Source organism: Canis lupus, chromosome 22 (genome assembly GCF_048164855.1).
Source record: "Canis lupus baileyi chromosome 22, mCanLup2.hap1, whole genome shotgun sequence".
NCBI classification, from domain to species: domain Eukaryota; kingdom Metazoa; phylum Chordata; class Mammalia; order Carnivora; family Canidae; genus Canis; species Canis lupus.
In genome coordinates this window covers 17876760-17903505 of record NC_132859.1, presented here as the reverse complement: position 1 = coordinate 17903505, position 26746 = coordinate 17876760, and the positions used below count along the sequence as shown (strand labels likewise).

At 51.9% G+C, this 26746-nt stretch overlaps 2 protein-coding genes across 5 annotated transcripts in view; one reads left to right on the top strand and one right to left on the bottom strand.

Moving 5' to 3' along the window:
• The window catches only part of ESYT3 (extended synaptotagmin 3), a 50742-nt gene that overhangs the window by 9974 nt on the left and 14022 nt on the right, over positions 1-26746 (top strand). For both annotated transcript variants that reach the window (XM_072792549.1, XM_072792548.1), the window contains exons 2-17: positions 8995-9036; positions 10920-11054; positions 13801-13877; positions 15737-15803; positions 16443-16532; positions 16972-17027; positions 18400-18520; positions 20031-20201; positions 20652-20734; positions 22334-22382; positions 22647-22736; positions 23239-23301; positions 23398-23460; positions 23995-24063; positions 24513-24599; positions 25244-25393. In XM_072792549.1, coding sequence (XP_072648650.1) covers positions 8995-9036; positions 10920-11054; positions 13801-13877; positions 15737-15803; positions 16443-16532; positions 16972-17027; positions 18400-18520; positions 20031-20201; positions 20652-20734; positions 22334-22382; positions 22647-22736; positions 23239-23301; positions 23398-23460; positions 23995-24063; positions 24513-24599; positions 25244-25393 — 1413 coding nt within the window. The remainder of the gene's footprint in view (positions 1-8994; positions 9037-10919; positions 11055-13800; positions 13878-15736; positions 15804-16442; positions 16533-16971; positions 17028-18399; positions 18521-20030; positions 20202-20651; positions 20735-22333; positions 22383-22646; positions 22737-23238; positions 23302-23397; positions 23461-23994; positions 24064-24512; positions 24600-25243; positions 25394-26746) is intronic.
• Positions 19247-26746, bottom strand: part of CEP70 (centrosomal protein 70) — a 119850-nt gene continuing 112350 nt past the window's right edge. The window contains exons 21-22 of one of the 3 annotated variants that reach the window (XR_012014879.1): positions 23806-24034; positions 19247-22434 (exon numbers count right to left, since the gene is read on the bottom strand). The gene's annotated coding sequence lies outside the window, so the exon portion shown is untranslated. Of the gene's footprint in view, positions 26228-26746 lie in introns of all 3 variants that reach the window. The other 2 variants (XR_012014878.1, XR_012014877.1) reach the window with 2 other exon arrangements.

The window sequence follows — 26746 nt, the reverse complement described above, 5'->3', positions numbered from 1 at the left end:
CATTTTTCCTAAAGGGTTTAAGAAATAAAGCACATGACCACCTGGGGATGAAGCATGGATGTGGGGTGCCATGGTGGTGGCCTCTGCGAGCCTGGAATTTCGACTTCTACTTGAGTTTGCTTTATAGTCTGCCTCTGTTCTCTGAGCTCTCCTTACCGTCACTGCCTTAAAAATGTTGTCATTAAAATATGAGCCCACTCTGCCTGGGAGGCCTTGGCCCAAGCACGCGAATAGCAGAAGATGTGAGTTTAAAAAAGGGAGGCCTGGGATCCCTGGGTGGCGCAGCGGTTTAGCGCCTGCCTTTGGCCCAGGGCGCGATCCTGGAGACCTGGGATCGAATCCCACATCGGGCTCCCGGTGCATGGAGCCTGCTTCTCCCTCTGCCTGTTTCTCTGCCCCTCTCTCTCTCTCTGTGTGTGACTATCATAAATAAATACAAAAATTAAAAAAAAAAAAAAAAGGGAGGCCTGAAGTCCCCTCTTTTTAAGCTGCTCTGAAGGGCACTGTCGAGGGGCGGGTGGGGGGAAGGAATCCAGGGTCCTGGTGATTTGACCACCAGCCTGGGCAACTTTACAATTTCCCAGGCCTACTTTGGAGACTTGCTCACACCTGTAATGCATCGGTCAGGGTTGTGTTCGTGTTTGAGGGGTGAATGAATGCTAGAGCTCTGAATTTGTCTCCATTTAGATTCATGTTCATCAGCTCCTGATTGCAGACCTGAGTGGGGTCAGCATTGGAGCCTCACTTCCCTCCATCAGAAGAGACCTGAGGCTGGACCTGTGCCCCTCAGGGCCCCTGGCAGCACTTCCTGCTCCTGCGGCCTGGCTCTATGGGGGCTGGGAGGGGCTCACATTTTTAGGGGTAGGGGAGGCGCCAAAGCCAGGCCCACTCGTGATACTGTGTTTTTCATCCTTTTCATCCACTGGCTCTTGCCTCCCTTTGCTCTTTGTGGCACAAGAGTTATTCCCTTTGTAAAAGAACCGGGGCCCATAAGGTGCTGGTAAGGATTTGATGACAAAGCCGTATTCTCCCAAGAGTGACCGCTGGAGACACGGATGGGGACTTGGTTAGCCTCATCAGGAACCCCGGGGGCGGAACGGTCGCCTTCTTCCAGGGCCTGAGCAGGTCCTCCAGCCCAGGGAGCCCTGCCCGCCCAGACTTCCACACCCCTACACCCCCGTGACCTGAACCACCTGGGAGACCTGGGAGCTCGTGAAAGGTACAGGCCTCCGGGTCCCTGCCGAAGGTCCTTAGGTTCCTGAATCTAAATCTGCGAGGGCCCTTACCAAGAACCCACGTTTTAAGGAGCTCTGCAGGTGATGGGTGAGCCCCCTGCCTCAGTCTGCCCCCTGCATTGCCAGGAGGTGTGGGTGTCTCCCCACCGGCTGGTCCCGGAGACTCCCGGCCCTGTGAGGTATTGGGACCGAAGTCCAGTGGCTTTAGGACTCAGCCCGAGTCTGGGCCAGCAGTTATTTTTTTTTTTTTAAGATTTTATTTATTCATGAGAAAGAGAGGAAAGAAAAGAAAGAAGAAAGAAAGAAGAAAGAAAAGAAAGAGAAAGAGAGAAAGAAGAAAAAGAAAAGAAAAGAAAGAAAAAGAAAGAGAAAGAAAAAGAGAGAAAAGAAAGAAAGAAAGAAAAAGAAAGAAGAAAAGAAAGGAAGGAAGGAAGAAAGAAAAGAAAAAAGAAAAAGGAAGGAAGGAAGAAAGAAAGAATAAAGAAAGAAAGAAAGAGAAAAGAAAGAAAGAAAGAAAGAAAGAAAGAAAGAAAGAAAGAAAGAAAGAAAGAAAGAAAGAAAGAAAGAAAGAAAGAAAGAAAGAAAGAAGAAAGAAAGAAGAAAGAGAGAAAAGAAAGAGCAAGCAAGCAAGCAGGCTCCATGCAGGGAGCCCGACGCGGGACTCGATCCCGGGTCTCCAGGATCACGCCCCGGGCCGCGGGCGGTGCTGCACTGCTGGGCCCCCGGGCTGCCCGCCAGCGATCTTTTTACGCCTTCCCTGCGTCCACCTCGTGCGGGAAGACGTGCACGGAGGCTCTGATTGGGTCCCCTCTGCCACGCCTCCCTGCGGAGCCCCCTCCCCATTGGACAGTACCACGCAGGCGCCTCGCGGCCATTGGACGCAGCCTGTCCGCAGGCGCAGCCCTCAGCCAATCAGCAGAGGCCAGGGAAACCGCCCTCACCTGGGTCCTCCCGCTTCAGCCCCAGCCCCCTGCGCTGTGCTCACCTCTCCTCGCTTTTTCTAGCCTCCCTTCTCGGTTTCCCTGAGTGCCGAGCCCCAGGCCGCTGGGGTCCCGTAGAGAATTTGCTGGACTTTGGGTCAGACAGAACTGGACACGTAGCCCGATACTGTTCTGGGCATGCACCTGCGGACAGAGGGGTCACAGTGTCTGCACCTCCCGCGTCCAGACACCTGCCCGCAAGCATCCCCGCTTCTGGGGCATTTACCGGGGACGGTGCCCAGCACCTCGCATGCATGGTCTCACGTACTCATCTCAGGAACTCCGTGGAATTGGCAGCATTGTGCCCCTCTTGTGGATGAGAAACCCAAGGCTGAGAGAGGTGACATTTTATTTTATTTTTTTAAAAAATTTTATTTATTTATGATAGTCACACAGAGAGAGAGAGAGAGAGAGAGAGAGAGAGAGAGAGGCAGAGACACAGGCAGAGGGAGAAGCAGGCTCCATGCACCGGGAGCCCGACGTGGGATTCGATCCCGGGTCTCCAGGATCGCGCTCTGGGCCAAAGGCAGGCGCCAAACCGCTGTGCCACCCAGGGATCCCGAGAGGTGACATTTTAAATGCACAAGGAATACTTAGACACTAAAACGGACTTCATAGGCTGACACTTCAGGCGCAGGAGGCGGGGAGCAAACGGTTTGACGGCTGGGCTCAAATTATATGCAGGAGAAATAGGAGTTCCGGTCACCCGGGTGATCTGGGCAGGTACCAACTGGGCTCTGAGCCTCCCCTCATCTGTAAAGTGAGGATGATTGTGGCTTTGCTGTGCACGTTATGGGGTGTTAGGAAGATGAAATCAAAGTATCTGTGGAATGTCCTTTGTAGATTCTTAAAGCGTGGCCTACCAGTGAAGACTCCGGTCTCATGAGGGCAGTCCCCTGCTAAATTAGACTTTCTACGAAAGAGGAAAACCTCGTAGTTACATACTTACATAGGTGTTCTGAAGAGGAGTGAGGAGGCAGGATGGAGGAGTACAGACTTGGTGGTGAGACAGACCTGGGTCTGTGTCTCAGCTCTGGCACTCCGGAGCTGCTGACTGTGAGCAACCTTTCTGAGCCTTAGTTTCTTTATCTGTGCAATGGGGCTGATAAGGGATTAAGGTGAGTTCTAAGGGATAGGAGATAACATGAACTCAAAAGGTTTGAAAATAGGATGGGAAAAGATATAACTGGGCAACTTTGAAACAAAAGTAAACTAATGGCAATTTTAATTAGACAAAATAGAATGTAACTCAGACACCTCCTAAAGACCAGGGTGTTATAATCCTAAAAAGAATAGTAATTAGGGCAGCCCAGGTAGCTCGGCGGTTTAGCACCGCCTTTGGCCCAGGGTGTGATCCTGGAGACCCCAGATTGAGTCCCATGTCAGGCTCCCTGCAGGGAGCCTGATTCTCTCTCTGCCTCTCTCTCTCTCTCTCTCTCTCTGTGTCTCTCATGAATAAATAAATAAAATCTTTTAAAAAAGAATAGTAATTAAAAGGTAATCTAAAAAAAAACCGGTAATCTAACTGTTAGACATGTATGTACTGCATAATATAAACTTGAAATGTAAACCAACAACCTGACACAACTACACAGGGAGGTGGATAAACCAACATTTGGGCTTGGAAACTCTAATACATTCCTCTCTAAAAATGATAAATCAAGTAGACAAAGAGGAAATAAGGATAAGAATATTCAAAGGGCATGATTTTTTTTGCAAAGGATATGATTAATAAGTTGATCATACCTGCAACAGTCACAGAAATTAATCATGCACTAGGCCACAAAGGAATTATCAATATATTCCGATTGATTGCCATCCTACAGACTGCAGACTATAAAGAAATGGAATCAGAAAACAATAAATAGCTTTAGAAATCTCACATGTCTAATTATTTAAAATTATTCTATTAAAAATCATTGTTTCAAAGGTAGTCATAATGAAAATTACAAAAAAAAACAGAAAACGGGAGCTGAATAATGATGAAAACACTATGCCAAAAATCATAGGGGAATTTATAACTTTGAATTTCTCATAAACCAAAAACAAATAAAATTTACAATTCTAAGAACATAAAAGAGCAACAGTTTTAGATCAGAGAAGTAGGGAAAGAAATAATAAAATTAAGGGTGAAAATGAACAAAAATTTTCATATGAATGCAAAAGGAAAAGAAAATTATTAACAACAACCAAAACTAGTGCTCTGAAAGATTAATACAATGGACAAAACCTTTGTCAACCTTGATCTATTAATAAAGAGAAAAAGATGAAAATAAAATCTAGAATGAAAAAGATAACTACAGATAAAGCAGATTAAAAATAATAAAATATTATAAATAAATATCAGTACATTTGAAAACCTAGATGAACTAGTTACATTTCTAGAAAAATATAAATGCCAAAATTACCATAATAAGAGATAAGTGGACCTTTATACACCATTAACCACTACAGAGAGAAATGGTAATTTCCCACCCCAAGAAAGCTGTCTTTATAGAAACTTCACTGATCAGAAAATTCCTATTATTTACAGGTTGTTTAGAAAATAGGATATGGAAAAGCTGTCCCACTAGTTTTACAATTTATTATAAAATCTTTGTAGCAAAACTAAATATGAATTGTACAAGAACAAAAATTGTAGGTACCGCTTTGAATTGTGAGTGTATAAAACCTAAATGAGATATCAGGCTAACTAAACGAACTGCTTCAAATGGGGCTTATCCCACGAACTAGAGACAGTTTTGTTTTATAAAGGAACATCAGTTAACTTGGCCACTTTAGTGGATGAAAGGGGAAAATAACCTGATTATCTCAGTAGATTTGAGAAAGTGCTGAATATAGTTCAATACCCATTTATAATGAAAGCTCTCAGAAATTTAGCTCTCCAAAAGAACTTCCTCAATCTGATCAAGGCTGTCCTCTAAAAATCTACAGCGAAAATCATGCTTCATGGAAAAACTTCCATTTGATGTCAGGAACAAGATAGAGCTGCTCGCTGTCACCACCACTGCGTGGTGTGGTGCCACAGGGCTTGGCCTGTGATGACAAACCTAGGAGAAATAAGAAGGATGAAGATAAGAAAAAAAAGGTTATTGGAGATTATAAGGATCATGTTGCAAAGCCACAGTGATTAGAACAGTGTGGCACTGGCCTACAAACAGGCAATAAAGCCATAGAGTTCAATGCCAAGTCCAGAAACACACTGGAGGACACATGAGAAGCTAACGTGAGGAAAGGTTCTTCAGAAGTTAGGAAAGACGGGATCTTTTTTTTTTTTTTTTTTTTTTTTTGAGTATATGATAGTAGAAAATCGCCTTAGTGGGAGTCTGTATGCCTATCTTACCTGCTGTAAAAAATTTCGGACAGATTAAAGACCTTAGTGCAAAGCTAAAATAGAAAGTCAGCAGTTAAAAACATGGAAGTTGGAGTATGGAAAGACTTTTTCAAAAGGCCAATTATAATGGAAAAATGACTAATTTGTCTCCATCAAACTGAGGAAGCATTGGGGCTGAGTAGCTGTTCCCTGAGTGGCTCTCTGACATCCTCCCCTGGTCCGGGACCTACCCTGGGGGCAGCCGCAGAGAAGATGGCCTGGCTCTGGGTTTGGTATCACTGGGGAGTCATGACAGGTGCTGAGCTTGAGGCCGAGGCGAGCCGGCAGGGTGCCTAGGGCAGAACAGGGTTACTTGATGGTTCCTTATTTTCTCAGCCTGAATCGCTGCTCTCATCAGGGCATTCAGACTTGCTCTCTAGAGGAATCTCTTAGCAAGGAGCCTCAAACACGAGTGTGGCTTGCCAAGGGACCATGAAAGCAGTGCGGGCCCTGGGCGTTCCGCTGCTGTCCACACGTTCAGGGTGAGTGTGGGCCACTCTAATGCAAAGAGCGGGTTGGTCATTAATACCACACAACCAGCCCTGACGGAACTCTAGAATCATGCCAGGAGCTTGTTAAAAATAAATTGCAAGGCCCCACCTGGCAACACTCTGATTCAGTAGGTGTGAGAGGCAGCTCAGGAATCTTTGACTGGCTCCCAAGTGTGGCCATGGTTGGACCTGCCAAGCTGGATCGCTTTTCCAGGGTGCAGGAGATCAGAACTCAGCTCCCAGGGATGCAGAACCTCCCCTGGAGAGGCAGAGGGTAGGAGGTGTAGAAAGGATATACACATCAAGTGGGAGTGCAGTGGTCAGGGTGGAAGGAGGAGACGGAGGGGTCCAGCCAGCAGGCTTGAGCAGAAGAGAAGCAAAGGTGTGAGTGAAAGCCCAGCCGTAACCCACCTTTCTCCTTTGTGGGGGTCCCCCTCCCTGCACCTTGGTACTGATCCTGCACTGCAATGGTCCGTTAATTGCCTGCTTCCTTTACCAGCCTAGGAGCTGTGTGAAGGCAAGAAGCTTGCATTCATTTATGCATTCATTCATTCCACAAATATTTATTAAGATATTCATATGCCAGGGACAGGGACTAATAGGGAACAAGTCTGAGTCAGCCCCCTCGAGCTTCCAGTCTAGTAAGGAGGCTGGCAGTAAGACCAAGTAGCTCTAACGAGGTGTATTCAATGCCGCAGTGGAGAACCAGCAGACACCTAATAGGGACACCTATCTCTGACTTGAGAGATCAGGAGAGGCTGCTTGGAAGAAGTGAGGTCAAAGATGGTGATGAATGGAGCCAGCAGAGGACTGGATGTCTGTTTCCTCCCCGCATGGAGGAGTTTTTACTTCAGTGCTGGCCAGTATGATACGGACCAATGAAAATGTCTCACGCTCCATTTGCCCGGTACCAGCTTAGGACCTGACCCAGGGCAGCAGCAGGGAATGTGGCGAATAGGCTGCCTCTCCCCAGCTGAACCCGATGGGCCGTCCCCAGTTCCTGCGCACAGCCCCCAAGATTTCCTTTCCCATTATTCCCTCCTGTTCCTGCGGACTGGGCCAGCTCCCCCTCTGGGAACCAGGCAGTGATTTTCCTGTAGCACCTGGGAATATTAGATGCTCCTTCAAGTTGGTATGGATCAGTATCTAGAACTGGGGAATCTAAGGCTGGAAGAGAGCTTGGTGTTCCTGGAGTCCCAGAAGCACTGGGCTTCTCTGACTTCTCAAGGCTGTTAAAACTGCTCCTAAGGGGCGCCTGGGTGGCTCAGTCGGTTAAGCAACCCACTCTTGATTTTGGCTCAAGTCATGATCTCAGCGTTATGAGATGGAGCCCTGCATTAGGGTTCCGCACTTAGCGGGGAATCTGCTTGGGATTCTCTCCTCCTCAAATAAATCTTTAAAAAAAAAGAAAAACTGGGCAGCCCGGGTGGCTCAGCGGTTTAGTGCCACCTTCAGCCCAGGGTGTATCCTGGAGACCCCAGATCGAGTCCCACGTCTGGCTTCTTGCATGGAGCCTGCTTCTCCCTCTGCCCGGAATCTCTGCCTCTCTCTCTCTCTCCCTGGTCTTTCATGAATAAGTAAATAAAATCTTTAAAAATAATAAAAAAGAAAAACTGCTCCTAAAGGAACTAAATTACTTTATACTCCTGGGCACAATTGTCTAGGCCAGGGTCTATGTTTGGGCCTTCAGGGCATCCCCAGAGCTAGCCCAGGGCCTGGTGTGCACTAGGTGTGTGAACTGCATGGACACGTTTCCTTTCCTGAGCTTGGGAGGTCCTATGCCCACCATGAATCTGATTCTGAGTTGGCCTTGTGCTCCAAGGACTTGGCGACAGAGATGACCATTGCTACCATTTTGCTGATCCACGTTTTGTGTCAGGCACCAGTACTGTCTTACACCTTTGTCCCTGAAAACCTTGGGGGCTGGGCTGGGGGTCTGTGAGAAGCTCAGCAGACACTGGGAGAGACTGAGAGTCTCGCAAGGGGTTAAGAACCCTCAGAATCCGGTCCTGCAAAGGTTAGCAAGTAGGATTGTTACTTCTCCTGGGGATAACCCCTCCAGGGATGGAGCAGGACTCGCTCAGCAGACAGTGGCTGGCAGCTGTGACCTGAAGGAAGCTCGCCTATGTGACTACAGGATCTGGCCTGCTGGGGAGGGGCGCTCCCATTCCCCAGTTACCTATGAAAACAGCATGAACCAACACAATCCTACGTGTTGCTAAGTGGAAAAAAAGCAGATTACAAAACACTGTGACCTCAATTTCTGTGAAAACTACATATCCTTGTTTCTGCCAAGAGCCTGGAAGGAAATGCATCAACCTGCGTAAGCGTGGTTGTCACTCAGCATTCTCTGATAAAATATCTTTCCTTTTGCTTGCCTGATTTTCTAATTTTTCTCCAGAGGCTGTGATTACTTGTGTCATTAAAAGGATAAGGAGGACAGAAGTGGCAAGGAGCAAAGTGGGGTGGTACCCTGGGCCAGTCGGATGGGGGTTCCGCTGGGTTTCCACTGGGAAGGTGGGGCTTATTTGCATAAGCAAATGAGGGGTTCCAGCCCTACCCTTCCAGCCTGAGGGCTACGGGGTATAGTGGGGATGCTGGGTGGGAGGGGGGGGAGCAGTCCGGACCGCCCACCTGTAAGCCTCCCAGCTGGGAGGAGGGAGGACGAGGTGTCAGTGTGGGCAGCGCATTGCTGGTTGCCTGCAGCCTGCCCCACCTGACAGTGCGCCCGGGGCAGGGCTGGCTGAGCCTCCCGGCAGGTGCCGGGTGGGCGCTGAGCAGGGCAGGGAAGCAGAGCAGAGGTGGGGTGAGTGGAGTGAGTGGGGTGGGAGCAGGAACCCCAGGGCTGCGCTGCTGGGTCTCCAGGGGCGGGATGCTGTTGAGTCTAACTCACCTTCGGGGCTTCTCTTCCCCAGATCCACTTCCCGGATGTGGAGCGGGTCGAGTGGGCCAACAAGGTAAGGCTGCGGTGGGCCTGCTGGGGCTGGTCTCCTGGGCCTCGTCCTCTTGGTGCTCCCGGGCTGAGTGACCACACACTGGGTGGGGGCGAGGCGACCATGGACTAAGGCCCGCTGGCAGTAACGGTGCCCGCTGGGGCAGAGATGGCCCTTCTGCCTGTCTCGTTCCCTTCCCACCCTCGGGGTTCTCATTTCCAATGACTTTCTTTAAACACACACACATGCAACAACAACAACACCTTTTTTACAGTGTGAAATTAATGACAGTCATAGCAGAAATGTTAGAAAATACAGAGAAGGATTGAGCAAAACGCAGCCCCCCAGGAGGCCAAGTTCAGCACTTCCCAGGGAGAGGGGGGCCTATCCCGGCGGCCGGCCCTCACTCGGCTGCCTAACCTCTCCGAGCGGTTCCCTCATCTGTGCAGTGGGAGTAATGATGGTCGCTGCCGTGTGAGGTTGTGAGGACTCATGAGGTCATGAGAGCACCACGACGCCTGGGATGTCAGAGTCACTGTCGTCATCCCTCTGGCTGCTGTTAGCTCATGCGCGGATCCCCCGTGCGCCTGCTGCCTGATGCCTCGGGGAGGGCCTGGCTCTGTGAGTCCAGGTCTGGCCCTTTCTTACAGACGAGGAAGCAGAGTCTGGCCCCTACCTGATGAGCCCAAACCTGTCTCCTAGACGTGAAGGCTCATATATCCTCCCACCCTCTCAAGTATCCTGATTCAGTACCTTTTTCTAGGATAAACCTTGCCTTTGTTCTGGTTAGAACAGCCCGTAGCAGGAGTGACTTCAGTTTAGGTATAAAAAAGGACTTCCTGATGGTTTTCGAGCCAAGGCTGATAGTCTTGTGTTACCAGAAATGTCATTGCCGTGTGGGTCAAGACTGTTCCCGGCCTGCAGGTAGAAGTTGGAAGGGGATGGTTCCTTTCAGAGGAGTGGCTGGATTTCTGTGGATTAACGCAGGGCCCGGGTCCCCTGGGACAGACCTTGTTCTGAGCCCCCAAAGTTCTTCCTCCCTGTGTGTCTGCTAGTTCATGGGTACCCCCGTGTGTTACACCCTTCTTTCTTGAACTGACACACACTATCCCTACACAAGGCGTTGGGGATGTGTGACTGGGGATGAGGCTCCCGTCCTCAGCTGTGTAGACAAACCACACACTGGGGCACCGAGTGTGCTCCGAAAACCTTGTGCCTGAGACCCATTGGGCAGCCCACACAGCAGCGAGTGAGGAAGATGGGACCAGCTCCTAAAGGGGCCCCGAGAGAGATGGGGGCAGTAGAGGCCTGTAATCCCACTGCCTCAGGCTCCCCTGATGGTGCATCTGGTGACTGCGAGGGGCATCTGTGTTTACAGAGTCCAAGAGAAGGAAGAGGAACGTGTCAGCCCTGCTGCTCCCTCCCTACCCTTCTCTGCCTGCTTCCCAAATCCGGGCTAGGAGTTGCTCTGCTGCAGAGATCAGCCAAAGGCAGCCTTTTCTGATTGCTAGAAAAAAAATAAATTCACAGAAAACAAATTAACTTTGTCTTCTGTGACTTTTTTTTTCCCTAAGCCTCTGGCACCTGCTACTTCTTGATGACACCACAGTGTTGGCTCGGATAGCTTATGTTTCAGCACAGAACCAAAAGGTTCGTGATACTAGGTTTAGTGACTCATGGTGCTCTGCAAAACAGCACCAAGACGCATTGCCTGGGCAAGTGTGAGAACTGCTGCTTTAGTTACGGGATGTTTGATGGACAGATGGATGGATAGCTGGTAGGTGGGTGGGCAGGCAGGCCTGGGGTGCTACAGTGTAAGGTCCCGGGGCCAGGTTGTCCTGGGCAGCCCTGGGTCTTGGGTGGGGGAAACAGACCTGATCCCCAAGAGCCTCCTCTCGTCATCACAGATCATCTCTCAGATCTGGCCCTACCTGAGCATGATCATGGAAAACAAGTTCCGGGAAAAGCTCGAGCCCAAGATCCGAGAGAAGAGCAGCCACCTGAGGACCTTCACATTCACCAAGCTCTACTTTGGACAAAAGGTGGGTAATGTCTCAGGAGGGGCAGCCTGTCTCTACTTTGCAGACCCTGCCTCAGGTCACGCACCTGACCGGGAATATCCCAGGGGACCTCCCCAGGGGCCCGGCCCCCACCTGCACTTTTCAGCCTCCCAGCCTCAGTGGAGACCCCTCACCCCCGAGTCCCAGCATCGCCATCTCTGCAGGTTCAAAGGAAGCCTGGCTCAGAGACAACAAAAAGGAAAGGTGGGAAATAAGTCTGCGTTTCTTAAGCCAAATTTTGAAAACATGCCATGTTGTCGAAGCCAGCCAGAGAGAGGGATGTATAAGTTGTGCTTGCTGAGGCACCAGCTCTGAAGATCACACCTTCCCAGGTGAGGTGGTGCCTCAAAGCAGGGGCTAACTCTCTACCAGCTGGCCGATTGTGTCAGTTAGCGTTACAAACCCAACACTAGTTCTGTGAAGCTAATAGATGACCTAGGATAGAGGAGGTTTGCATTTGACATTCCTGACATCGTGTCCCTATTCTTGACAGCCTCTTCTTCCACCCTCTTGCCCCACTCCTGCTGCCCCCAAGTGCCCCACTGATGTGAGTCTTATTTTTGTCATTTGAAAATTCCTCCCCCAGGAGTGCCTGGCCATTGGGCTCAGTCGATAGAGCATATGACTCTTGATCTCAGGGTTGTGGGTTTGAGCCTCAAGTTGGTCATAGAGTTTACTTAAAAAGAAATGCATCCCCCAGAACTGCTATGATGTCCATCACTTTGTGGGCACTGGCATCTGGTCTGGTGTGGGACAGGCAAGTGTCAGAGCGCAGGCCGGCCTGCCCCGGAGCATGTGCCCAGCTCTGCCCCACTAGCCACCTGAGCGGGCGCGGAGCAGACAGGCCTGACCCCTGGAGATCCCGGCTTATGCGTCTCGAACTCAACCAGGACTGGTTTGTCTCAGCACCTGCTAGTTTGTTGTACAGTCCCTGCTTCATTCATGCAGACTCACGGAGCGTGGCTGAGTGCGAGGCACCACAGACAGAAAGGAGTGTGACTGTGGCCCTGCACAGGGAGGTCACTTTGCCCCTCCAAAAGGAGGGGCACTGTCCTGTTATGGAGACAGACACATGACCTGGTGGCCCAGCACATGGCCGTGTGCTCACAGCGGTGGAGGAGTGTGAGCACCCAGGGGGACAGGGGCACGGGGGCTGCGGTAGTCAGGGAGGACTGCTGGAAGCAGGTGATGTCTGAGCTGGCATTTGAAGGACTGAGCAGGCCCAGAGCCCAGGAGCAGGCGGACGGCTGTGTTTATGGCCGAGTCTGATGCCTGTGGGATGTGGTGCTGCTGGGAAGCCATCCCTTGAGCCTAGCGGTGACTCTAGGCTGTGGGGGCCCCTTACAGCGCCCCACTCCCCTCCCTAGGCTTCCACTGGCTTTGCTGGGTCTTTAGCAGCAAGACCCTGGAGGCCAGGGTGGAGCCAGGTGCTGTGCAGCCTGAAGCTCCTACAATTCTGGGGGGACCCTCTTAAAGAAAAAGAACATAAAAATGTAAAATCAGGAGAAAAATGAATATTAAATAAATATGAGAAGGAACAGGAAAATAAACCGCAGTGAATTATACATTTAAAAAGTTGACATATCACACATACCACAACCTGGAAAAACTACATGATGATTTTAATTAACTGCTCAAGTTGTCCCTATGATACATTTTATCCTGCATTTTTGGCTCCGTGCTCTTTGATAAGCTTTTCATGTGACAATGCATTTGGAAATGTCACTTTCTAAGGAGAGAATAGAAAGATAATGGGATCTTCTCTAGTACGGTTGATTGAGTTTTTTTCCTCCAACACTTCATTGTGAAAAATCTCAAACATACAGAAAATGTGAGAGCATTATGCAGCGAACCCTCTGGATTGTACAACCGCTAACTTTTTGCTATATTTGCTTTAGCACGTATCCACACATCTGTTTTTTTCTCATTTTTTTTCTCATTTTTTTTAATGCATTTTAAGCCAGATTACAGACATTAGTGAACTTCGCCCCTAACTACTTTGGCATGCATAGAACTGAAATTCAAATGATACTTATTTTTTTGTTTTTGATAAATAATAACCAGACCCCACTCCAATGCCCAATAACCTCCTGAGAGGAGGTAAAGAGAGGAGTGGGGTAGGGAAGAGAACTTAGGAGCTCTGCCCTCGGCCCCAGAGCTGGGAGACTATGGCCTGGCCCTAGTGTGAGGCACTTTAATTTCTAGGGTCAGAACCCTCAGCTGGAGACCCTGCCTTCTTGTCTTGCCCTTAGGGAGCCAACTCCTACTCATGTGCCAGGGCTATTTAAATGCCTCCTCCTCCAGAAGCTTTCACTAACCTCATCTATCCGAAGGGAGGTGCTCCTGAAGTCCCCTGATCCCCATGTGACAGCTGGGACTGCACTTCACTGTGCCCTCCCCCACCATTGTCTCCTCTGCGGGGCTTCCAACCCATGAGGGCAGGCTCAGCCTGTCTTGCTCCTGGCCTTCTCCCCAGTCCAACGCCTGGCACACAGCAGGTGCTCCGGAAACATCTGTGGTAGGAGAGAGAGAGAAGGAAGGGTGCACATTCGAAGGGGGAAGTACCATGGTTCCAAGGACAGATGGGCTGCAGCCTGAATTTCTCGGTGCCTCATCCCAGGAGTGAGTGATCAGTTGTTGTGGACAAAGCCCCGTGCTGGGCGTGGGCCCAGCAGCCATCCATTGCTGTAAGATCCCTGCTGACCTCTCCCTCTGGCATCTCTTCCAGTGCCCCAGGGTCAACGGTGTCAAGGCGCACACTAACAAGCGCAACCGAAGACAGGTGGTCCTGGACCTGCAGATTTGGTGAGCCCTCTTCCCTATGCGAACTAGGTGTAGGGGACCTGGGAACGCTGCGTGAGAACAGGTGGTTTGAAGATGGAGTAGCATATTTACATTCTAACTTGGGGTGTGAAGGCGCCTCACAGCACACAGAGTCCCCAGTGCCCTGGGCTGGAACACAAGGTCCCTGCTTGGGACAGGGAACGATATCAGAATGGATAGTCTCCGGGAAGCCACTGCTGTCTGACCCCTCAGCTCAGGCCTAGCTTCTCCCACAGGAGAATGCTCTGGTACCCAGGCCCAGGCAGCAGAGCTTTCTTGGAGGTCAGGGCTAGTCAGTTGGAGGCTCACACCGGCTCCCTTACAGAGGATGTAGAAAGAGGGAGCAAGTATGGCAAGAAGATGTGGGGACTCATGGTAAGGCCCAGGGAGCTCTGAGCACGGGCTGTGAGAGATCCGTGGGAGAACCGGACTCTGTGGCTCCCCAGGAAAACAAGGAGGCAAACACACGTGAGTGACTGGCTCAGTGGGTTGGGCAAAGCTACCTCTTTTGAATGATGTTTGTAGCCAGCTTGAGTCTGAGAGAAGGGACATTCAATGCAGGAAGTCTTCCTGGAGGTGGCGAGATTTGACTTGTGCTTTAATGGACCAAGGATCCTTTAAGGGATCCACCCACCAAGGGACGCCTGGGTGGCTGTCAGTTGAGCGTCTGTCTCTGTTTCGGCTCAGGTTATGATCTCCTGGGTGTAGGGTCCGGCTTGCCTGGGGCTCTGAGCTCACTGGGGACAATGCTTGAAGGTTCTCTCATTCTGCCCTTCCCCCATGTATTCGCTTGTGCTCTCTCTCTAAAATAAATAAATCTTTAAAAAAAAAAAAAAAAGGTGGGCAGGCTGGGTGGCTCAGCAGTTTAGTGCCACCTTCAGCCCAGGGCCTGATTCTGGAGATCCAGGATCGAGTCCTGTGTTGGGCTCCCTGCATGGAGCCTGTTTCTCCCTCTGCCTGTCCCTGCCTCTCTCTCTTTGTCTCTCCTGAATAAATACATTTTACAAATCTTAAAAAAAAAAGGACTAAGGATCAACTGTGGAAGTTCGAGAATGTTGCATTCCTCCCCAGTGTCTCATTTCCTGTCCTTAGCCCAGGGGCCGGCACTGAGAGCCTATCAGGTAGATAGGAGCCAACTCTGGGAACACCCGTCCCCATCTGGGGGATGTGTTGGGATGATGGTGACCTGGGCTCTCCAGCTCTGCCACAGGATCCTGGCATGACCACTGAGGCACGTCAGGGCCATCTGGCACCTGCTTCGCTTCTCCCCAGCTCTGGCCGCCCTGGGGTCCCTAGATTGCCCCACTTCCAGAGGGACCCACCCTTTCTGTGACATCCTGCAGGTATTTGGAGGCTGCCCTGCCTCTCCGCTTCGTCTTCTCCTTCAGTCCTGTGACAGGGTCTCACGATCTTTACCCCCAGAGGCGCCCGTTCTGGGCTCCCTGTGCCCGTCACTTGGTACGAGCCGCCAGCTAGACGCAGCTTCCTGTGTCCTTGGGGAAGAGACCTAAGCAGAGACGGGGCAGTGGCAGAGGGGTGGGCGGCACGTGCGTCAAGAGCCCCTGCTTCAGCTGTGTGGGGTGTCGCGGGGCAAAGTAGTGCCCAGAGTCCCTGCCCTGCGGGCAGAGGATGTGCGCGGACCCGCAGAGCACGGGGGGCGGCCTCCGGGGCCCGGCCTAGGTCAGCGTTTGTGCAGAGCTGCGGAAGGCCGAGGCTTCTGGGAGCCATGGCCAGGTGCTGCAGGGCGTGGTGGCCAGCTGTGTGGCCCTGGGCAAGTTCCTGGTCTCTCAGTGGTGGCCCTGCCCCTGCCCCCGACCTTCCTTCTCCCTCCCCGCTTTCAGCTACATCGGGGACTGCGAAATCAGTGCGGAGCTGCAGAAGATACAGGCTGGCGTGAACGGGATTCAGGTATGTGGGAGCTGGTGGCACGGCTCCCCCTCCACCCGCCGCCCACGCCGCTCCTGCCCCTGCGGTGGGGAAGCGGCCTCAGGCTGGAGGAGGCTGCAGAAAAGCGATGACACCACACACAGGCTGGTAACGATCACCGGACTCCAGGCCTGGGTCACATGGCCAGAAAGCGGTGACTGGCCTTCACCGGGCCTCGGCTTGGCCCTGTGGCCCCACACCTGCCTCTGTTTGTAAGGTCCCCCCCAAGGAGACATTAGCTGCCCCGGGAAGGGGGAGGCTCTGCTTATGGGGTGATGCACAACCAGTGCTTAGAAAATGCAGTGGATAGAGGGGGCGGGAGCATCTTGCGGTAGAGGAGTAGCAGGCCGGGCCGGCCTGAGATGTGGGCAGGGCTGCGGGCCCCTGCGACAGCGCACCCGTGGACAGCAAGGGTGGCCAGCCCCCAGCCCCGGCCCCCGGTAGCCAGCAGACGGGTGGCAGCCGTGCGCTGGCTTCTGTTCCCTGAATACGGTCCCTGTCACAACAGCAGGTGGCCCTGACATTTAGGGGTGGCACGGGCACGAACAAGGCAGCAGTGGCCTCGGCCGAGCGCAGCAGGTGCAGGGAGAAGGCAGGCTGAGGTCCTGTGTGCCCATCCAGTTGCAGGGCACGCTGCGGGTCATCCTGGAGCCCCTCCTGGTGGACAAGCCCTTTGTGGGAGCCGTGACCGTGTTCTTCCTTCAAAAGCCGGTAAGTCCCAAAGAGACGCAGGCCTGTACGGCCCCAAGCGCTAGTTCAGTCCCGGAGTGGCACTGCTTGAACCAGCCCAGACCTGGGTGCTCCACATTCCTCGTGTCCCATCATCTCAAGCAGCCGGGGGTGCTCGACTCTCTGTGTCCCCCAAGAGCAGGAAACGAGGTCACACAGGGGGTCTAAGGTGGAGAGGAGTCTGTAACTCAGACCTCTCGGCCCAGGCTGGTCTGTGGCCATGTGCACTGGTCCACTCCTGTGTGGTCCCAGCAGGGAAGCAGCAGACCCGACAGCCCCAGACTCAGAGGTGACACCCCTGCTGAGGTGCCCCACAGCAGGTGGGGTTCTCCATGCGGGTGGGCTCCAGGCACTTGGCAGAGGGCCCTCGGCCTTGCGCATCTGGCCCCTAGAGTCTAACAGCCTCCCTCCGCCCCTGCAGCATCTGCAGATCAACTGGACAGGCCTGACCAACCTGTTGGATGCACCGGGAATCAAGTAAGTGCACTGCGAGGGCTGCCAGGCGGGACCCCAGAGTGGGGCTCCCGTTTTCTGCGTGAGGAGAGGGGCCTGCACCACGCTGTCCCTGCTCCCGAGGGAAAAGCGGAGGTGCGTTTGGAGTGGGAGCAGGAGGCTAACAGTGTTGTGGCAGGCGCTGTGCCCCGAACACACGCACACGCTCAAACACCCGGGCACACACCGGCCAGAGGTGAGGTCAGAGCGCAGGCTCTGGAACCGGATCCAGCCAGACCAGGCTCCTGCTCGGTTGGTCGCTCCACAGCTATGTGGTTTCAGAACGTTTACTTTACCCCTCTGGGCTCTTCCTCAGTGAAGGGGGAGCCCGGTTCCTCTATGTTGTGGTTCCTGGGACAACACTTAGGTGTGTGCAGTGGCACAGTGGATGTGGAGTCACGCGATGTCCTCCTTTCATCTGTACTCCTCCCCCTCCCCAACCCAAGTGTGTGGTGACAAGCCACTTGGCCTCCCCTTTCCATGGTCACAGGGGGCAGCTGTCGCAGTAGAGGCCAGTGAAGAAAAGCTGGTCTGGGGAATTCCACATCCCTGGGACTGGCCGTGGGGGCTGCAGCACGCAGGGCCTCAGGCTCCCTGAGAGGAGCAGAGGAGGGCTCCAGCCCCACATGGACACATCCCCGGGAGGGAGGGACAGTTGGACTGGCCAGGGCAAGCACCAGTGGGCTTACCGGGCTCGGGCACCTCCCCTGCCCACAGGGAGGACCTCTGGCTCCTTCACAGGGGATGTGGCCACGGATCTTGGCCCCCTGCATTCAGAATCCAGTTGTGCACTGTTTTATTCAACAGATGTTTACTGAGCACCCACAGTGTGCCAGTCCCATTCTAGGCACTGTCCTGTTCCTCTACCCGGGGGGGATGGAGAATTTTGATGGCATGTCCGGGAGTGGAAGGGCTCCGGGAACAAGCACTTGGCTAGTGCTGTGCACCAGGCACTATTCTCTGCACTTCACACGTTTTAACTCCTCCTTGTAACAACCCTGGGGGTGGGGGTGTAATATTAATATCCTCTCTTTAGAGATGAAGAAACAGGTCCAGAGAGGTTAGCAACTTACCCAAGTTCACCCGGCTCGTGGGTGATGGAGCCAAGATTCACTCCAGGTCATCCCTCTTAGCTACAGGCCGTGGTGCCTCAGAGAACAAAGCAGGATTGGGAAAGGGGTGGTCAGGGGCTGTCAAAGTGTCTACCCCACATCCCTCCAAGCCAGGCAGGCTAGAGTCAGGGCTGTTCTCTCCTGGGCAGGGCCCACCCCACCAAGCTCTGCTCCTGGGCGGAGGGGCAGGTGACCTGGGGAGGTGGTGCCGCTCCATTACAGCTGGCCGTGCCCCCTGTCCCCAGTGAGATATCAGACAGCCTGCTGGAGGACCTCATTGCCACCCACCTGGTGCTGCCCAACCGCGTGACCGTGCCTGTGAAGAAGGGGCTGGATGTGACCAACCTGCTCTTCCCTCTGCCCTGCGTGAGTATCTGCAGTGGCCACAGAGCACTGGGCCAAGCCCCCCACCCCCCAAACTGAGGGACAGATAGGCAGGAGGAGGGAAGGCATTCTCAAGATGGTGATCATTGTCTCTGCCCTGAGAGAGCACAGCATCCTCATTTCATCGGGTGAACACTGAGTCTTGGGAAGGTTGACTGGCTTGCCCAAAGGCACCCATCCAGGTGGCATTCCTTCCTGGATCCTGGTGCCTTAGCAGCCTGGGTTGGGGACTGTGGGTAGTCACCCCTACCCTGGGAATGACTCCATCGTTTGGGGGTGGACAGAATCCCTGGTGAACTGGGAAGAATCTTCAGTCGGCCCAGGACGTGGGGCCTTCTTGTGTGTTCAGCCCCACAGCCCCCTCTATCCTGGGCCCTGCTGGGGAGGCCTCTGAAGGCAGACACATGGCCTCCCTACAGTAGGTGCCCTTCAGGACTGGCAGTCAGGGCTCAGGAGAGGGGCACATGCCCATTGCACCATCAGCGCTGGGGGACATCGGCCTGCTCCAACCACACAGAGATGAGGCCTGGGCTGGCTAGGGAGGAAGCACAGGGTCCTCACAGCCTCCCCATAGCGACTCGTGGGCTTTATCCCACACTGCGCTTGGCAATCTCAGAAGCCCTTCGATATCATCACCTGCATCACCATTACTGAAAACAGTCTGCCCTTAGGGTCTATCCCCAAGATGTACTAGAGAGTTGCTACGAGTTAAACTCACTTGGAATAGTTCTATGCGTTTGTGACAACTGGCCATGAATATTTACATTGATTTGTTTCATTCCATTTTCCATTTTGGGGGCTTAATTTTTACCCTAAATTCCTTCTACCCATCATGTAAAATATTTGCAAGCTTCCAAAATCCTATATAAACACAAATTCTATTTTAAGTAGTCTGGCTTCTATCCCTCGTCCCCTCCACCTAACCTCCACCACCCTCCTACGAGTAATGTTTATCCTTCCACTGTTCGTTATTTTCTAATATGAGCAGATGCACACACAGTTGGGTGCGTATCTCATTATGTCCATATTCCCCTTCTTTGATGGATGGCAGGAACTAGTTTTGTCCACCTTGCTCTCGTCACTCCATATGTCATGGGCACCACTCATGACTAGAACGTGGTCTACATGCAGGTTATAGAGAGGGGGAATACAGGAGGAAAGCTTCTTAGATGGTGGTCGTTGGCACAGGAGGAAATGGCTGCAGTTGAACAAGCCATTCACCTGGCAGGTTGGAGCAGGCAAGGTCGGGAAGGCCAGGAATGAGGGCAGGGCACGGTGATGCACTGGACAGAGCCCCGGGCCCTGACGTCACTTGCTGCGTAGCTTCGGCGAGGAGGCTGCCGTATCTGGCTTGTCTCCCACCTAGACTGTGGCGAAAGTGAGATAGGACTGGGGTGATGTCTGATGGATGGCTTTGGCCCCATGTTATGGGCCCCGAGGGCTGGCACAGCCCAGGAAGCAGCTGTGAGCCCTGGGCCCGGGCATTTTCCAGGGAGTGATCAGAGTCCACTTGCTGGAGGCAGAGAAGCTGGCTCAGAAGGACAACTTCCTAGGGATCCGAGGCAAGTCAGACCCCTACGCCAAGGTGAGCATTGGCCTACAGCAATTCCGGAGTAAGACCATCTACAAGAACCTGAACCCCACCTGGAATGAGGTATTTGAGGTGAGGATCTCCTGGCTGCTTTTGATGCCCTCCAGGCTCCACGCTGGGTCATGCTGGGTCCAAACAAGGGAGGGCCTCACAGACCCGTGTGGCAACACCAGGCCAGAAGCGTGGGCCTTTTCCCCATAGCCCCCGGGCTTCCAGAGGGAGGCTGCTGTGGCCCTGCTGTAGGGACAGCTTCATAAATTAATTCCCACCTCCCTTCTCCACCAGTCAGCTTTGTTGGAATTTTTCAAATCAAAGAAAGAACCTCAGAGGCAGTTCTGCCCAAATCCTCTCAACCTCCCCTGCAAGATGGGGTTCTCCAAAAGCACGGGAAGGCAGGAACCTGCCCAGTGGGCTGAAATGGCAGGTGGTGGAGCTGGAATCTGGCTCCCTTTGGGTCATGCTTGAGGTCTGCTCCATCAGCCGTTTTGGTCTACATATCAAGTCACCTGTCTTTCCTTCCAGTTTGTAGTGTATGAAGTCCCTGGGCAGGACCTAGAGGTGGACCTGTATGATGAGGATCCCGACAGGGACGACTTCCTGGGCAGGTGAGGAGGAGGGCTGCGCTGGGCCCAGGAGCTTTGGGCTAGGCCTTGGGACACGCACCCCTGCTTCCATCACTCAGGGACTTGCGACCCTGGCTTGGCTACTGTGACACAGTGACTGTGTTAGGCAACCTGCCCCATTGTTCCACATTTCTGCCTCTAACTGCCTTCCTAGAGGTATCCTGAGTGCCCGGCAGCCCTGAGCTGAGCTATGGGGATCCAGAAGACCCCAAGGTTTGTGCACCAAGGGCTCTGCTTCCTGCACTCCTGATGATGTACCCAGAGTTCCCATGTGGGGCAGTCATAGGGGCCAGGCTGGCATGGATGGCCGAGTCCCCAGTGCCAAGGAGCCCCGGCCATTTGCTCTGGGACAGCACCCAAACTCAGGGCTGTGGGAGGACTAAAATGGCTTTGCTGGCGCTGGCTGTTAAAACTTCAAATTTACATCATTTGGCCCATTAGCCCTGCTTCTAGGAATCTTCTGTAAAGTTCAAAGCATTATACCTGAAATGTTCTGCAAGAAGCAGAACTGTGGTAGCAAAACAGAAACACTGGAAACATGAATAGTCCAGCCTTAGGGGACATTAGTTGAATGATGACAATCTGCTGTTGTCAAACTACAGAATATTCTGCAGCTTTTAAAAATGATTAGTAGGATCTATGTGTATTGACCTGGAGGACTCCAGTATGGGTGGGAAAGCAACTGGAAGTGGCTGGTGTAGTTTGATTCATTTCTCCGAGGAGGACCCTCGAGTATGTGTTCGTGTGAGCACAGAGAAGGGCCTGGAAGGTACACAGCAGGCTCGTCTCAATCCTCATCTCAGGGGTTTGGCATTAGGAGGCAGAGAAGAGTTTTACCCAAATCTTCACACTGCTGTATGGTTTAGCCTGTTTCTATGAACATGTACTTTTAAGAGTAGAAATAAACTGGGCGGCGGGGGGTATGATCTGACAGCTGAAGAAACAGCTCACCACCAGATGTTTTCATCTTAATGGAAAAAGCTGCAGTTTTTGTACTGTTGCAAATTAGACTGTGGCTTACAGTTCATGTTGTAACTGATTTCCGGTGTGTTCTGAGCCCGAGCACATTCCTAACAACTACACAGTGTCCCCTGCAGCTCTCAGGATCTTCCGTTTGGCCTTGGGTCGGGGTAGGCGGAGGCACACACATGTATACCTGTCCCTTGGAGGACATCTGGGGAAGTGTCAGAGGAGCATTTGGGGTTGTTACAATGACTGTGGGAGGTGGTGCCACTGGCATTGAGAGGGCACAGGACAGGGAAGCTAAGTACCTGCAACGCGTGGGCAGTTTTGCACAATGAAGAATCATTCCATTCAAAACGCCAGTAGTACGATCACTGAGAAATCTAGAGCCAATGTGTCCAGCAGTGTCTGCTCATTCTCCTCTGGGGCCCAGAGCCACCAGCACCACCTCTGGGGCTCAGCAGCCCTGAGGGTAAGACAGTCCTTCTGTCTTACTTGAGCTGCAAGTGGTTTACTGTTGGCTCCTTGAGATGCATGGGCTCCCCGGTCCCGAGGGTCGCACTCAGATATGCTGCTTCTTGCCTCCTTGGAGCTGAGCTGATGCCCTGTGTATTCCAGCCTGCAGATCTGCCTCGGGGATGTCATGACGAACAGAGTGGTGGATGAGGTACAGTTGGTGCCTGTGACCCCTCCCTGTGGACATCCTTATTTCCATCTGTCTACAGAAGGACAGAAGTACTTCTATGACCACTGCTCCTTCCCTCAAGCCCAGAGCCCACTCCACCTGGGCTGGGTCACCTTTTCCCTAAAGCCCCTATTAAGGACCCACCAGGTCCTACACCCCTCCACCCAAACTGCTTGAAGAGGTTCAGTAGCAGCTCACTGGCCCTTTCCCTGAGCTTTCCTCTCCCTCCTCATCCTCCTCCTGCAGTGGTTTGTCCTGAACGACACAACCAGTGGGCGGCTGCACCTGCGGCTGGAGTGGCTTTCGCTCATCGCCAACCCAGAAGCTCTGATTGAGGTGAGCGTGGGGTGTCAGCACTCCCTAAAGGAAAGATGTGTGGGTATGGTGGTGGCAGGGGGTGGAACTTGTGGCAGGGCTGGTCCATGTGTGAGCTGTGTGGAAGGGGGGGAAGATGAAGCCCCCTGACCTCACTCACAGAATCCTCCAGCCAGCCCCACCTTCTGCAGAACCTGTCCCTCAGCCTCATTTTCACACAGGGCAGCTCCTGATCTCTCAGCAGATAGACTCTGAGCATCTCAGGGAAGATGGGATCCTTAAAAAATTAAGTTAGTGGTGGTCAGCCCAGTTCGTGGGGAAGTCCACTTCTGGGTCTGACTTAAATCTGTCATGCTGCAGTTGTAGGCACGGTCTCAACAAAAAGCTGGATGGTGGGGAATCTTAGGGTTTGTCTGGAGTGCAAGGGCTGGCTGGCTTCCTTCTGCCATAAATAGGCTTCTCCAAAACCAGTCTGTGTCTTCTGATGCTGCAGCACCTAGTGAGGGTCTCTGTCTGCTTGTAGGACCAAGGTGGCCTTTCAACTGCCATCCTCATAGTCTTCTTGGAGAGTGCCTGCAACCTGCCGGTGAGTGTGACATGACCAGTGTTATACCCTGCCTTGTGCCTGTCATTTGCAAATGTCCATATGTCATTCATTTATCCTATTCTTATTGTGCTATAGAGAAATCCTTTTGACTACCTGAATGGTGAATATCGAGCCAAAAAACTCTCCAGGTTTACCAAGGTAAGGGAAAACAAGTCCTGGCTCCTTTTCCCCAGAGTAACCACAGCCCCATCTCCTGGGTGACCATCTGTGCACACACAGCCTACAAGTCTGCTGTGTGCCAACTACTGGGCTTTACAACTCATCCCCCCACATTCACTGTGCCTGAGTCCCAGGCTGAGCATGTCTGCATTTGTTGCCATTTTACAAGTAGCACCCAGGAGGTTAAGTACTGGGTCACATGCTAAAGGAAGAGCCAGAATTTGACTGTTTCCATAGCTCCAGGGAACAAGAGCCTGTGCCCAACCAGGCCCAGCTCCCTGCTTCCTGTCATTAACTTGGAACCTCTCCTGAGGTTAGCCCTACCCTGGTGCTTGCACAGTTTGGGCAGTCCAAGGGCTTTGGGAGCACCACATCAGCCTTCTTTCAAAGGGAAGCAATTAGCTGGCTCCAGGTCCCACTGATGCTCCTGGGAGTTGGGAGGTCAGGTGGGGTGAGGGGTGGTGTCTCAAGCGGATGGTGCCACTTTCATTGCTGTGGATTTGCCCCTCATAGAATAAAGTCAGCAGAGACCCTTCTTCCTATGTCAAGCTATCTGTAGGCAAGAAGACACAGATGAGCAAGGTAAGACAGCTTGTGTGTAGCCATGGGACAGGAAATGGGGGCCCCGCCCCTTTTCAAGGAGAGAAGAAAAGGGAAGGGAATCAGAACTGAATGCTTACTAGGTGCCAGGTTACAATCTAGGTACTTCGTCTTCAGAGCAACCTCACGAAATAGCTCTACAGTTCTAGAAACCAGAACTCTGGTTGGCCCCCTCCCCTGGAAGTGAGCTCTAGTGCTGCTGGTGTACTTTTCAGCCCCTGCAAAACATCCTGAGGGAGCGCTCCTTGCCTTGGAATCTGGCTGCCCTGCCCTAATGCCTCCCATAAGTCGTAGTGTGTGCGGGTCTGACACACACTGATGAAGGACTGAGCAGGGGGTGAGCAGGCTCCCAGTGCTGGTGGGTGGCCAGATGAAAGGAGAGGGTGCCGGTATCCTGCTGACCCTTCAGCGATCTCTCTTCTATCCCCCAGACCTGTCCCCACAGCAAGGACCCAGTGTGGAGCCAGATGTTCTCCTTCTTTGTGTACAATGTGGCAGCTGAGGAGCTGCATCTGAAGGTTTGTCTGGAGTTGGGTTCTTGGGGCAAAGCTAAGAAGTATCTCACCCAGGAGGGGCGGGGAGCTTGAAATGCATCAGGTTCTCTGAGCAGTCAAGTCAGCCCCTTGTGTGTGGGAGAGGATGCAGAGGCCCCACATCTTCATGAGGCAATGAGCAAGAGGCTGTGGAAGGACAAACCCTTCCTGCAGGAGTCTTTCCATTTATATAGCACCCAGAGTGGCCTGTGTTGGAATCCTCCCAGGGCCTTAATGATGATGTGCCTCTTTAAAAAATAATTTAATCTTCACAAAAGATCTGTGGAAAAGAGATACTTCCTTTATTTTATACATGAGCAAATAGAGGCTCCATCAATGACTCTGTCATGATATCTTTAACAACAAACGGCAGAACTGGGATCTTTTGGGGCCCTCAGCGTATCAGTCCCTAAGCCTCTATGGCCCAGGGCACTTGACACACTGCCTCTACCCTGACTGCAAACAGGGGCCGGGCCTGGTCCTAGTCCCAGGCGTTCAGAGCAGGACCAGAGGCCAACAGAAGCACAGTACATGCTTATTGAAGTGAACTTAGACTTGAATGGGGCCTAGAAAGGTGGTGGTGGGTGTGGGGCTTAATTCTCCTGTTTTGTGACTGGCCCACTGCCCAGGTGCTTGATGATACCCAAGAGTGTGCTCTGGGAGTGCTGGAGTTCCCCCTGTGCCAGATCCTCCCCTACACAGACCTCACCCTCGAGCAGCGCTTCCAGCTGGACCACTCAGGCCTAGACAGCCTCATCTCCATGAGGCTGGTGCTTCGGGTAAATGCCTCCTTTGGTTCCCCAGGGTGGGTGAGGGGTGGAGCTCTGGCCATGGAACAAAGTGGGCTCTCCCAGCGCTAAGTACCTGCTCTGTGCTGAGAAGCAGTTAGGAAATAGGTTCATATTTTTCATCAACTTTGGAATATTGTCAGCCATTATTGCTTCAGATACTGCCTCTCCCATTCTTTTAATCCTTCCTTCTAGAACTCCTACACTGGACCTTCTCACCATCTCCTGTCTCCACCTGACCTCACTTTCATATTTTCTATTTCTTTATCTCTTGGTGCTACATTTCTGATTTCCTCAGATCTGTCTTCTAGACTAATTCTTTACCTATTCATGGTTTTTATTTCAAAAGCTATTTTTTTTCAAAAGCTATTTTTATTTCCAATTTTATCTTTTCCAAATCCAGTTTTTTCACTGTATTTTACTATCATGTTTCTAGTCTATCTTTAATCATCTGAAAATACCTATGTGTTGTGTGAATTCTATTATCTGAAGATCTCGAGAGTTAGATTTTGATGTTTGTTGTATCTGTTGATGCTTTTTCAGGGTGACTCATTTCTATGTTTGGTAACTTGAGTTGCAAACCTATGTTGAGTTTGCTTGCTTCCAGGGAGGTTCTGTTTTGCCATAACCAAGCACTTGGGGGCATTACAAACTAGGGTCCATTCTTATGTTAATTTTTAAATTTTAGGTTTCAAGATTCCACAAGTATAAATATGAACCAAAATTCATATAAGATAGTCCTGTAAGGAGCCATATTCCCAGAAAAGTCTTCAGGTCCCCCAGGAGAGTACAGGTGGAAACAGCCCTATTTCTTAGCAGTCTTTCCTGGAAGGGGAGGGAGGGGTGGGTTTGGAATGTTTATCCTAGATTACTATTTTCCCTAAAGAGACCCTACCTACCTTCATGGTTCCTACTCCCAGCCTTACATTGTTGACCTGAGGCCTCTTCTCCTTACTGCTTGAATTTTTCAAGGTTGATAAATGACCCGAAGAAAGCTTAGCCTTTATTTTTCAGTAATCCTAGGAGTTTTAGTTTTTTGTAAATTTGGCTATGTATTTACAAGGTGTTTCATTTTATTAGGCATTCCTAATGAGGCTTTTTAGAATATTGACCACCACCGTGCTAGAAATGGAAGTCCCTAGAAATGGCCTTAATGACTGAGGGAGGAGAAACATTATGGCCAAGGTTTGAAACTTTGGGGGTAGGATCACAGGGGTGTGTGTGGACAGGAAACACATTTTAGGGAAAGCAATGGTGAATAGGGTAACAGCTGGAAAGGACCCTACCTGGAAGGCAGTGTGTGATATATGTGAAGGGTAAGAGGAGTGCAGGAGTGGAGGTGTA